The 12,798-nt window shown below is 40.5% G+C and overlaps 1 protein-coding gene across 5 annotated transcripts in view; it reads left to right on the top strand.

Annotated features, from left to right (window-relative positions):
• Positions 1-12,798, top strand: part of LOC138958929 (lysosomal alpha-glucosidase-like) — a 49,642-nt gene that overhangs the window by 25,852 nt on the left and 10,992 nt on the right. Inside the window, exons 12-13 of one of the 5 annotated variants that reach the window (XM_070330268.1) lie at positions 8,093-8,247; positions 10,571-10,719. In XM_070330268.1, coding sequence (XP_070186369.1) covers positions 8,093-8,247; positions 10,571-10,719 — 304 coding nt within the window. Of the gene's footprint in view, positions 1-1,761; positions 1,917-3,236; positions 3,392-7,601; positions 7,748-8,092; positions 8,248-10,570; positions 10,720-12,798 lie in introns of all 5 variants that reach the window. The other 4 variants (XM_070330271.1, XM_070330267.1, XM_070330266.1 and 1 more) reach the window with 4 other exon arrangements.

Here is a 12,798-nt window from a genome sequence, read left to right as displayed (position 1 = left end):
CTTTACTATCATCTTGAAAACAGTAAATAGTTCCTTTTAGGTGTTTGCTTGTTTGATGATTTATATATCAAAATCCGGACCTCCTCATGTGTTCACTATGCTGTTGGTTGCCACCAAGTGGTCTTCAGTAAAAAATGTTGCCTTGTCATTGTTTCAAGTTTTTGCTGGACTAAACTGTTCCATGCGCAGGGGAAACATGGTATACTGTTTGCAGATGTACCACAGAAGCTACATTAGTCAGGATTCTTGTGTACAGCATCTGACAGTTTCCTTGTGAATCAAAGAACAGAATTGAAGCCATATCTTTGTGTACTTTGCCTCTGACAGGTGTTTTAAACATGAACATGTTTGGAGTGGCAATGGTTGGGGCTGACATCTGCGGCTTTATCGGAGAAGAAAGGCGGGAGCTTTGCATTCGTTGGATGCAACTTGGATCTTTCTACCCTTTCATGAGAAACCATAATGCTATATTTTTCAAGGTAATGCTACTTCTCTCTTTGACAGATGCAGGCTTTCGTTCTTTATGTATACACAATAAACCAGACAATCTAGGGACATGCGATTTTTGCAAAGTACGTTTGTGTTCAGAAGGACGTCACGTCTGGTGCAGTGGTTCACGGAGACATTAGCTTGGTTTGTTGTGCTTTTGTGTGTTTGAACCTGTGTTGGCTTGCCGTTCCTTTGCTCGCTTATTAGAATTCAATGATACGGTACATATCAAAAGCTGACTATATCTTCTTCAACTTACTGTGCACAATATGCAAACAGCATCCTCCAGGTCACTTTCATTGTCTGCATATCTGTCCTATGTGTTTTCCTTCCACCCATCATAATAAACACATTACCTCTACCTGTCCCAACATAGGCCAGTTGGTCCTAAGAAGACGTACATCTTGAATAGTCAGTCAGTCTTTACTCGCTGCATATCGGTAACTTTAAAAGATCATTATAACTTCTGCACACCACTTTTCATTTCAAGAATGTTTGAAGATGAATATAAACATTTTTGATATCCTGAGTCATATAGGTATATGTTGTAGGTATTTGAAAACTGACCGTAAGTTAGGTCATTTCTTGCTGGTAACGTGGTTATTGCAGAACCCATGTTCTTGCTGGTCCGATAAAAGGATATCGCATGTATAAGGCAGATTTTTAAGTTATAGGAAATAGATTACAGTCTGGAACAATTAATTACTCCCAGCCCTGAAAACTCAAAACGGTCGTGCTCACCCTTGAATCTTGTTCATGCACTTGCACATTCTGTAGAATACATTGGTCCTTTGTACATACATTGCGTGTGCTTTCTACTTTTTGAGTCGACACAAAGAGTCTGCGAATGTAGATTTTGGTTGCTTTTTAAGTTTAGAGCCACAGAGTCTGTGTATATGTAGATTTTGTTTGCTTACTAATTTTAGAGACACACAGTGCACACACACAACTTTACATGTTACATGTACCAGTAAACGACACTGCTTTTTAAACTCCAGTACATTTGCACAGTATTATTGCGGTGCCCTAACACTTTGTACTGTCTTTGCTTGCTTTTTTGCACTGCCCTTTTTTCATTCACATCGCTTGTAATGCTGTTAGGCTGTTAAACAGTGGACATGTTTGTCTCTTCTCTTTGGAACCTGTTGACTTTTCAGGACACATTTGGCTTTTCTGAAGCTAGGTCACTTCTGCCTAGCAGCAGGTTATACCACGCTGAAATTGTCTGTGGATTGGAAAGAAGTTTGAGGTCTCAGCTGTTGTGTTTGACAGGCATCTTAAATTTCAACTTGTTTGGGATTCCAATGATGGGTGCGGAGGTTTGCGGCTTCATGAAAAACACAACCCGTGAAATGTGTATTCGCTGGATGCAACTTGGCTCTTTCTATCCCTTCATGAGAAACCATGCTGACTTGGCGGTTAAAAAGGTAAAGGAAATGGGGGAGGTGGGAATTTTCATCGGCAGTCTGTGTACCTTTTCTTATTCATTTCTAGATGTGTTGTCAATGTTGTTCGATCGGAAACTGCTCCAATCTCCACTCAGCTGTCCATTTCAGGTAAAGGACTGAATGTGTCCACATATGATTATTCATTGTGTTTATTGTCATTTTACTTCATCATTCAACGATCAAAACAAGGTAGCTGGTTTGAAGTGTCTTAAGCAGTTGCAGGAAATGATGGATGGCCTTGGTACATAATGTTCCATCCACTTGATAATAAATTCAGCATCTTTGTTATCTAATAAATATAATGCCCTGTTAAGACTTAGTCTTGCAGTTGAGTTGTAGCTCAGACGTTGACATCAGCTTGCCACCAGTTCAGTTTGTTTTTGTTAATGGGATAGGGCTAGTGTGATGCTCAGTATGAATTATGTCATGTATTGAACACCTGTTCAGTAGGGAAGCTTCCAAAAACTTTGAATATCATGCAAGTGGGTAGATTGCAAATGAAATATACCACAAGTTCGTGACTTTTCTGTTCTGCTGTAACCAGATTCATCACAGCTGTTGTCGGGTGTGACCCTCTATGCATCTGTCAATCCTGATAGGATTTGATGTTGTCGCCCATCCTCAGTTTGTCTTCTTCAGTTTTGATCCAGTGTTTCATCTGTTTTCTGGATTGTGCAAGCCTGTTCCTGGTTTTCATTTATGTTTATTGTTCTCTTGCACGTTTCTGCATGGTATACTTAAGTCAGTTAGGTGGTGAGTCTTTCCCTTTTTTTCCCTTTGGTCTGTGGGTTTTTCGCATGTTTGTTTTTTTCTTGTCATAAAGGTCGCTTGCAGTTGCTGTTTTAAGTGTGGTAATTCTTTCTCAAGCTGCTTTTGCTTCGAACCTTATAGTGTTGATTAAGAAGCACTAATCTTGCCTTGAGATGGCTCATCACAGTTTAGAGGTAGGTAAGCAAGCAGGAACTAATGTTGATTATATGCAGGGATGTCGTTAGGTGTCAGCAGTCAGAGGAATGCAGAAACTTTGTTCAAATTCCAAATAACCTTGCTGTAATTTTTGGCAGAATTGCCAAATGTTTTCACTGTCCGGGGAAAGAGGACTACATGTACTGAAAACTGAAAATGTCCAACACTTTTATAGTCATTTTGGCACATTTGTCAAAGAAAATAAATCTAAGCAACATCCCTGGATAGGCTGCAACTAACCTTGCACTGATGGACACGGTGAAGATGGCCTCTGTGTGTGGGTGGTACATGCTAGCTGTTGACAACAGAGGTACTGAGTATTGTTTTTGACAGGTATCTTGAACTTCAACCTGTTTGGGATCCCTATGATGGGAGCAGAGGTGTGTGGTTTTGGGCAGAACACAACGCGTGCTCTGTGTATCCGGTGGATGCAGCTGGGGGCCTTTTACCCCTTCATGAGAAATCATGCTGATTTGCATGCCACAAAGGTAACCTGCAGAGGGTGAACATGAACACCTTCATTTGCTTTGTTTGTTGTGTGTGTGTGCTTTTTTCCCTTCTTTGTGGTTCATTCAACGGCATGGCATGATCTACTGAGCAGGCAATGTGAGTATATACTTATTCACTGACTTCATACTGTTCCTTTTGAGACTTCATGTAACATAAGTCAAAGTCAAGGGGGCCGGGTAGCTCAGTTGGTAGAGCACGTCTGGATTTGTGACCCTAGCTTAGCTAATGGGTTCAAATCAAGGCAGGAACAGACATGTCAGGTCAACTTTATGTGCAGACTCAGAGATGGTATCCATGTCCCACCCCTGTGTCACCACAGTGGCACGTAAAAGACCTCGGTCATTCTGCCATAAGTGCAGGTGGCTGATTACACCTAAACACGCACACACCTGGGTAGCGCGACTCTTGTCGCTTCTAGCTTTCCACTGGGAGGAAGCCACCCAAATTTCCCAATTGGGATAATAGAGTAAATGAAATGAAATTAAATGAAATCAGGATCGATACATTGCAGGAACCTTTTTAGGTTATCATCGCAACGGAAAGGAAATCTCAAAGGTTAGAGTTCTTGGGTTGCACTGGTAAGCAAGACTTCTAACCATTCTGATGGATAAAAAGTAGTCTTTTGGTGGCTTAACTTTACAATACTGAAGAACCATCCAGGTTTCAGTTTCTGCCATTCCTGAACATGTTGCTAAGCAAAAGTGTAGTATCACTTAGCTGGCACTGCTGGATTAATGTGAAACTTTGGTGCTTCAGTGATGTGAAAGTACACAGCATGTGTGATGTTGGGACACTGGGGACATTGCCTGGAAATAGTTCTAAGATGTTGGCCAGACACCTGTACATCGGATGAAAAAATAACTAATTTTGATAGTCTGGCGGCCCCATTGTAAACTAGGCTACACTTGCTGATGCATGTCATTAATGCACAAATGTTGGTGGATTCACAGTTGCTGCAGTTTTGATTCCGAGGAAACGACAGTGGTCATGTTGGATTTTGAGGAGTTTTATATTCACCTATTGCATTTTATAGTGTCACAGGTGTGCCACAGCTAGAAAAATGTGTTTCATCATGCTTTTTGCTTCTGCTGTTCAGTCTGGTCAAACGGGGATGCAGGTCAACCTGTGCCAACTTTTCTGCCGTTGTTTGTATTTTTTTCCTGATACTTTTTTTCCATTCTGCAAAAAAAGTTGACACAGGTTCAGTACTCTGTCTGGATACATACTTTGCTATCTTTTGAGATACACATTCACACATTTCTGTGATTTCACCACACACTTCATCCCTATAATTATGTGAAGACAGGCATTTAGTCTGCAGTTTCAAAGTACAATAGTACCTGTCTTGAAAGATCACCATTGGGACCAACCAAAAGTGACCTCATACTGCAGGTGACGTACCTCTCGATCATGGCAAAGGGATTTTATCGAAGCTGATAAACCAAGGGACAAGGATGGTTGGTTGATTATTATTGTTTATTCTCTCTTCAGCAGTTCATGCTATTCTAGACCGATGCAAGTGAGGGACAAGGAAGAGTGCCTTTTATTCATAGGTATTATCACTAGAGGGACCATTACAAAATTTACATCTGCACATAACATTGTTGTCTGTCATCCTTAGGCAATTTGAATTTTAACCTGTTTTGGATTTGGATGATGTCATTGTGCCGAGGTGTGTGGCTTTTGACGGGAACATGACTCATGAGCAGTGTATTCATTGGATGCAGCTGTGGTAATTATATCCTTAATGACAAACAAACCATGTTAGTTTACGTAAAACAATTAAAGCTTGCAGTTTTCAGTTTTGGGTTGAGATATAAGATATTGAAGTAAATGTGTCAAAGAAAATGCTCATAATTAATAATCTGTGGTCATGCCTGCAAGTTGAGGTATGTTTTCTCCTAATTTTGTTATTTCATTGACCAAGCAAGATACAGAGCTTTGTCATCTGCAAACGATCTGTTTACAACAGGGTGCATAGGTTATATGTGTATATAGCCACTATTCCCTTGTGCCTGCTATTTTCTCCTAGCTTTCCCATTCTTGTTGTCTCCCTTGTTTCTTGACTCGTAACAGATGGGGTTTTTTCTGGGGAAACAATCCTCATTACAAATACAGCTTTCCCATGTGGCCAGCCTTTAATTATCTAACAAAATGTCAGTATTCTTTATAAGTCAGGTATAGTTATGGAACACCCAAGAAGCACACTCACTGTGATCAGGAGCAACAGATTACACACACTTCTTGGCATTATCCCGTGTCTCTGAGTTACAGATGATGGAATGATCCTCAGTGCTTTGTACAATGAGAGCATGGAGAGGCTGCAATAATGTACTTTGTTGCCACTTTTGAAAAGCTTTATTCTTGGTGGTTTTGCTGTAAAGCGCCTTAAAGGCACAGTAAGCCTCCCGTACACCATCACAGATACCGTCAGGCTTTTACACACAGTACAAACACCCTTCCATTTGAACGCTCACCAAACGGGAAGATCCTAGGTGCCCTCCGTAAAGAGCGAGCAATTTTCAAAGAATTTATTTTTGCGTGGTTTATCTTACCCCTGCGCCATCGTGAACCCGTGTGATCAAGTTTCCCTTTTTCACAATGTAGTCGTCAGTTAGTAATTTGAATGCGACTCGCTGTGAGCTTATCTGCAATTGCACGCTATTAAGTACCTCTGACTATGCACGAAACAAACGGCTGTGGTTCACAAGAACTCTAGCGGTGGTTTTTGACTGTTCAGAGGAACTGGCGATAGGTATAAACCGTCATCTGCTACGAGAACCACGACCTTGCATGACGTACCTGCTTCCGGGCTTTTCTTTTTTCAAACTTTCAAAACTTCGAATTGTACTGATCTTGTCTTGATGAAAAAAGAATTCTTTTATGATTTAAGAATGTTTGTGTAACAAGCTGTCAATTTATAATTTAGATTTTAAAAGTTAGGTCTAGCGCCAAAACGCACCATGGTCCGATTGTCTCTGACACAATCCGCAAAATTAATTCTTTGAAAATTGCTCGCTCTTTACGTAGGGCACCAAGGATGTTCCCGTTTGGTGAGCGTTCAAATGGAAGGGTGTTTGTACCGTGTGTAAAAGCCTGACAGTATCAGTGATGGTTTACGGGAGGCTTACTGTGCCTTTAAGCCGTATAGAATGCAGGACAAAACCTGATAGTGCATTGATGAATTTCTTCTGTGGCAGAGGAGATTGCTGATTTGTTGTTCCGGGGCCGAACCTTGATGCAAGCGTCTTCACCCTTTAGAATTAGGTGAAGGTTGTTTGTGGTATTTTTGCAGGATGCACTGCAATACATGTACATTGTACCTTGTTGTGTATACCGGTACTGATTTATTCTTTGCCAGCAGAGATTGCTATTGTGCTGCTTGCGAAGTGAATCCTAATGCTAGCATACAAGTACATCAGAAGTAATGTTGTCAAAGAAATGTAGACTTTGAGATGCTGAAAACAGTGAGGGTTGTATTTTGTGACAGGCATGTTGAAATTCAACATTTATGGGGTGTCCATGGTTGGAGCAGATGTTTGTGGTCATAAGGAAGACACCACCCAAGAGATGTGTATCCGATGGACACAGCTAGCCGCTTTTTATCCCTACATGAGAAACCATAACAGTTTAAAGTCCCAGAAGGTAATTTCATTTGCTGGACATTCCTGCCCTAGCACTCCTGCTTGCTTGATCCTCAGTTCCTAAATTGGCTAATGCTGCTGCTGCAGATGTTCTTGGTACATCTCAAATATTTCAGCTTTGCAAAATTGTCAAGAATGATCATGTGGTTCATCGATGCATGCAGCTCAGAGAAGGTGTATGTTTCCACCTAAAAAACTTGGAAGGCATTATAATTCCGAGGCAGCGCTGGGTGGAAAAAGATGTTCTGTACGGAAGAGATGTTGCTTTGTGGAATTGCTTCAGGGTTTGTGGTGGATATTTATCATGTCTGATTTTATTAACAAAAAATCCATTTGATGTCGCAGAACAATTACGTTTATATCCAAGGGTCGAAGTTGCTGATAAGAAAAAAACGAGGAGTCTTTCCTTTGCAGCAAAAGCGTTTGTGTGAAACTGGATTTCCTGAGCAAAGGAGCACTTGCTGAGCATACTAGTTTGTAAACATCTATACCTTGTGCATGTATGGCAGACTTACACACACACAAAAGTCATTCTGTGTGACAGGCATCTTGAAACTCAACCTGTTTGGGGTCGTCATGGTTGGAGCAGATGTGTGTGGCTTCAATAATAACACCACTGCAGGGCTGTGCATTCGCTGGATCCAGCTTGCAGCTTTCTATCCCTTCATGAGAAGCCATAACGCACATAAGGTAACTGCCAGTCAGTGTACAGGTTTGCTCTTTTTTCAAGCTTCTTCACCAGGCCTCATTCATTGCACTACCCAGATCCAAAGCTGAGTTCTCTGCGCAAGATGTATTTGTTCCCACAAGGTTGCACTGCATGTGCTCTTTTCATGTTTTCTTCCAGGCTTTTTCCTTCTCTTTAATTGTGAGGGGCTCACAGTGTTTTTAGTGAGTCATTACACCTCAGCCACGTGTCGATTTGTGCGTGCCACAGGCATATCATCTGAGATTCTTTGGTGATAATTATAATGGAAGAAAAAAGCTGGAAATAGGTAAACCGAGAAAGGATTACTAAAACTGTGTGTGTCGCAGGCATCTTGAATCTCAACATGTTTGGAGTTCCCATGGTTGGGGCAGACGTGTGTGGCTTTCAGCAAAACACCACTCGGGAACTGTGTATTCGTTGGATGCAACTTGCTGCGTTTTATCCCTTTGCCAGAAACCATGCAGATAAGCCTGTCAGGAAGGTAAAATAGACGAAGCATTCCAACCGTTACTAGCCGCTCTTTATGCTAGCCTCTCCCCTCCCATGTTTGTTCTGTTTGTTTTGTTAGCGTGAATTTGATCACCCGAAAGTTGAGTCTGTTTTGTGCAAACTGAGGTAAGTTTTGTTCATTTACTGCATACTTTGGGTGATTTTTTTCCCCTTGGTGTGTTGAAATAAAAGGGACATTTCAGTTTAAGTTTTTGTGATTGTCTTTCTTTGAGAAAACATTATAATGGCATTTGATCTAATGCAGACACTTTTTAAATACTATACTGAAAGGCATAAATTCTGCAAATAGTGCATTGAACGATTTTGCTCTCAAACGAAAATCAGATTGAACCTGTAATTTGTAGTTGACATCTTGAGTGTCGGAGCAAATGTTTCACGCTGTCAGCGTGCGCTTTGCAGTATTGCTGATCCAGCCACAGCTCACTGTGCTAATAAAGACAATGGGCTGAACGGGAGACAATAACGTAAAAAAGATAGTGTATGGCCCTATAAAATGCAACAGGCTGTTTGGCTGTATCAGATATCGCAATCATGCCACGACTTGATGAAGGAGAGAGACAGCAAGCGATTGGGATGCTTAGAGCTGGCCAAAGCATTGAACGTGATGAACACTGAACGTTTTACAAAATCATTGCGCTTGGACTCAGTCACTTTTTTTGAAAAATTGTCATTTCATGATGTTCTATTCAAAATCAATAAAGCAAAGGTTTATAAACACTAAAATGGCCAATAAATAAAATATTCAAACATTGAAAACATTCACCACTGAGTTGATTTTTTGTGATTTTTTAAAGTTCAGTTTGCGGAATTTATGCCTCTCGGTATATTTTCATTGAATTTATATAAAGTGAAATCTTTCAAATTAAAAGATTTGGTTCTCCTAAATTAAAAAGTGAGTTTGTTTGGTTGAACTTACACTCAAAGTTTCCAATATATTTAGTACAGCTAGTTGTTTACCCATTAGAATCTCAAACAAAATGAGGCAGAGCGATGTTAAGATATCAAATAACCAAAGGGAAGTAATCGCTCTTTATGCATACGACATGTGTAATAGAGTAAGCAAGAGTTGTACGGAACCTTCTCCTGGCACAAGTCGCTTGTTCATTTCAATGCTTGTTATTCTCTCAGGTGCCAGGAGAAAAGGTTCCGTACAACTCTCGCTTACTCTATTACACATGTTGTATGCATAAAGAGCGATTACTTCCCTTTGGTTTTTTTGACTCACATACGAAGCAAAAGTGAGTCTATGTACTCACCCGAGTCGTCCGTCCGTCCGTCCGGACGTCCGTCCGTCCGGAAAACTTTAACGTTGGATATTTCTTGGACACTATTCAGTCTATCAGTACCAAATTTGGCAAGATGGTGTATGATGACAAGGCCCCAAAAAACATACATAGCATCTTGACCTTGCTTCAAGGTCAAGGTCGCAGGGGCCATAAATGTTGCCTAAAAAACAGCTATTTTTCACATTTTTCACATTTTCTCTGAAGTTTTTGAGATTCAATACCTCACCTATATATGATATATAGGGCAAAGTAAGCTCCATCTTTTGATACCAGTTTGGTTTACCTTGCTTCAAGGTCAAGGTCACAGGAGCTCTTCAAAGTTGGATTGTATACATATTTTGAAGTGACCTTGACCCTGAACTATGGAAGATAACTGTTTCAAACTTAAAAATTATGTGGGGCACATGTTATGCTTTCATCATGAGACACATTTGGTCACATATGATCAAGGTCAAGGTCACTTTGACCCTTATGAAATGTGACCAAAATAAGGTAGTGAACCACTAAAAGTGACCATATCTCATGGTAGAAAGAGCCAATAAGCACCATTGTACTTCCTATGTCTTGAATTAACAGCTTTGTGGTGCATGACCTTGGATGACCTTGACCTTGGGTCAAGGTCACATGTATTTTGGTAGGAAAAATGTGTAAAGCATGTGAGTCGTATGGGCTTTGCCCTTCTTGTTTATATGTTTACCCATTGTTTCCTTTTCATCTAGATCTAATTTTTAGTCCATGTGCATGCCAACACACACATACGTGACACACACACACACACGTGCCCAACCATGGAATGCTACAGCTATGAAAAAAATGCATAATTATATGCATTATATCATGTTCACACACATATGCAAACACAACTCTCTCTCTCTCTCTCTCTCTCTCTCTCTCTCTCTCTCTCTCTCTCTCTCTCTCTCTCTCTCTCTCTCTCTCTCTCTCTCTCTCTCTCTCTCTCTCTCTCTCTCTCCATCCATCAATGACAAAAGCGTCTGTTTTTTTGCACAGCCACAAGACCCAGCCAGCTTTGACAAGGTGGCGTTGGGATACATGCGAGACGCCCTTAACACTCGCTACAGTCTCCTGCCTTTCATGTACACCTGGTTCTACCTCGGCCACGCCACAGGCACCCCTGTTGTGCGAGCTCTCTTTACCATGTGAGTGTAATTCTTTGCTAGTGACTGGGGTACAGTGGAACACTCCTTTTAAGACATAACAAAAAAACTGAGAAAATCTGTTCTTAAAAGGGGATGAGTCTTAAAATAGAGTTTATGATTTTATCATAAATTAATTTATGTTCTAAATATTTTTTGGAGAAAGACCAGAGCACAGCTTATTGAAACACACCCCCAAGCCACTCGCATTACACAATTTAAATGCACAACTTACACGCATCTTGCACACCCTTGTTCTCATCACTTGTTCAAAACACATTCATAACACCTAAACATTGATGTTTCTGTCGCTGAAGTTTATTTTCAGCGACTACTGTTTTTGATAGAGCAAAAGCTCTACAACAGTAAAATCATAACCAAAGAACATATATATATAGCAAGGTGTAAGTTTTAGTGTACGGGTTGACTAGATTTCAAAATGGACATATCAGGCCCTAATTTATCATTCCCGTCACTAAAACACCAAATTACAAAGTAAGTTTTAGTGTACGGGTTGACTAGATTTCAAAATGGACATATCAGGCCCTAATTTATCATTCCCGTCACTAAAACACCAAATTACAAAAATACCTGTACATTGAGACCACGACATTGGCAGCCGTGGATGTTATCCATACATTTGTCAAGAGACAATATTCCAGTACACAAAAAAGAAGCATAAAAATGGTTCAAATGCGGCGGTAAAACGCCGCGTCCAGAATGGTTCAAATGTGGAACACAGCAAAAAGTATAAAAAACGGTTCAATTGCGCCCTGATCTCTCCCAAAAGATGCAAGAAAAAAAAATGTAACACTGTAAAACGCAAACAAAAATTTTTGTTAATAAAATTTTGAACGGAAGGTGGGGTGGGAGGCGGAAATTTCGAAGAGCTGTATTTTCACTTGTTGCTGCTTTCGAGTAGTGGGCGGAAGTGCCTTTTATGATTTGCATCTTGGTTATTCAATGAAAACTTGGATTGGATATGGATTTAACATCTTACTGCTTTTCATCCTAGAATTTAAAACCCCCATCAGAAATAATTTTTCACATAAATTATATTTATGATTTTATCATAAATTAATTTATGTTCTAAATATTTTTTGGGAAAGACCAGAGCACAGCTTATTGAAACACACCCCCCAAGCCACTCGCATTACACAATTTAAATGCACAACTTACACGCATCTTGCACACCCTTGTTCTCATCACTTGTTCAAAACACATTCATAACACCTAAACATTGATGTTTCTGTCGCTGAAGTTTATTTTCAGCGACTACTGTTTTTGATAGAGCAAAAGCTCTACAACAGTAAAATCATAACCAAAGAACATATATATATAGCAAGGTGTAAGTTTTAGTGTACGGGTTGACTAGATTTCAAAATGGACATATCAGGCCCTAATTTATCATTCCCGTCACTAAAACACCAAATTACAAAGTAAGTTTTAGTGTACGGGTTGACTAGATTTCAAAATGGACATATCAGGCCCTAATTTATCATTCCCGTCACTAAAACACCAAATTACAAAAATACCTGTACATTGAGACCACGACATTGGCAGCCGTGGATGTTATCCATACATTTGTCAAGAGACAATATTCCAGTACACAAAAAAGAAGCATAAAAATGGTTCAAATGCGGCGGTAAAACGCCACAGACCAGCTGACAATATACAATTGTTGGCTGGTACCGCCGCACACCCAGGGAAAAGAGGTGCAAAAACCCTGCAAGTCACCCAATGTACCCTTGAGGGCTCCTGTCTCCCTCCTCCCTACCAGCCAGAAGTAAGAGACACAAGCGCCCAGCAAGTCACCCAATGTACCCTTGCCGGCTACTTGCCTCATTCCCCTGAACTGATTTGATGTAACGGCCTGTCCAAGTTAAAAGATGCAAGAGTCCTGCAAGTCACCCAATGTACCCTTGCCAACCACTTTCATCCTTCAGCCCAATTATTCTGAAATTACTCTCGAATTCCTGTCTCAACTCTTTGAGAACCTTAATATGCAGCTAGATCCACACTCCGCCTTGGATGTAGACCCGATTTATATTTTTGCTCTGCGCTCGACAACGTTGTTACGTT

This window comes from Littorina saxatilis, linkage group LG2 (genome assembly GCF_037325665.1).
Source record: "Littorina saxatilis isolate snail1 linkage group LG2, US_GU_Lsax_2.0, whole genome shotgun sequence".
Lineage (NCBI taxonomy): Eukaryota > Metazoa > Mollusca > Gastropoda > Littorinimorpha > Littorinidae > Littorina > Littorina saxatilis.
The sequence above is the reverse complement of the archived record's forward strand: the minus strand, read 5'-3'. Positions and strand labels throughout refer to the sequence as shown.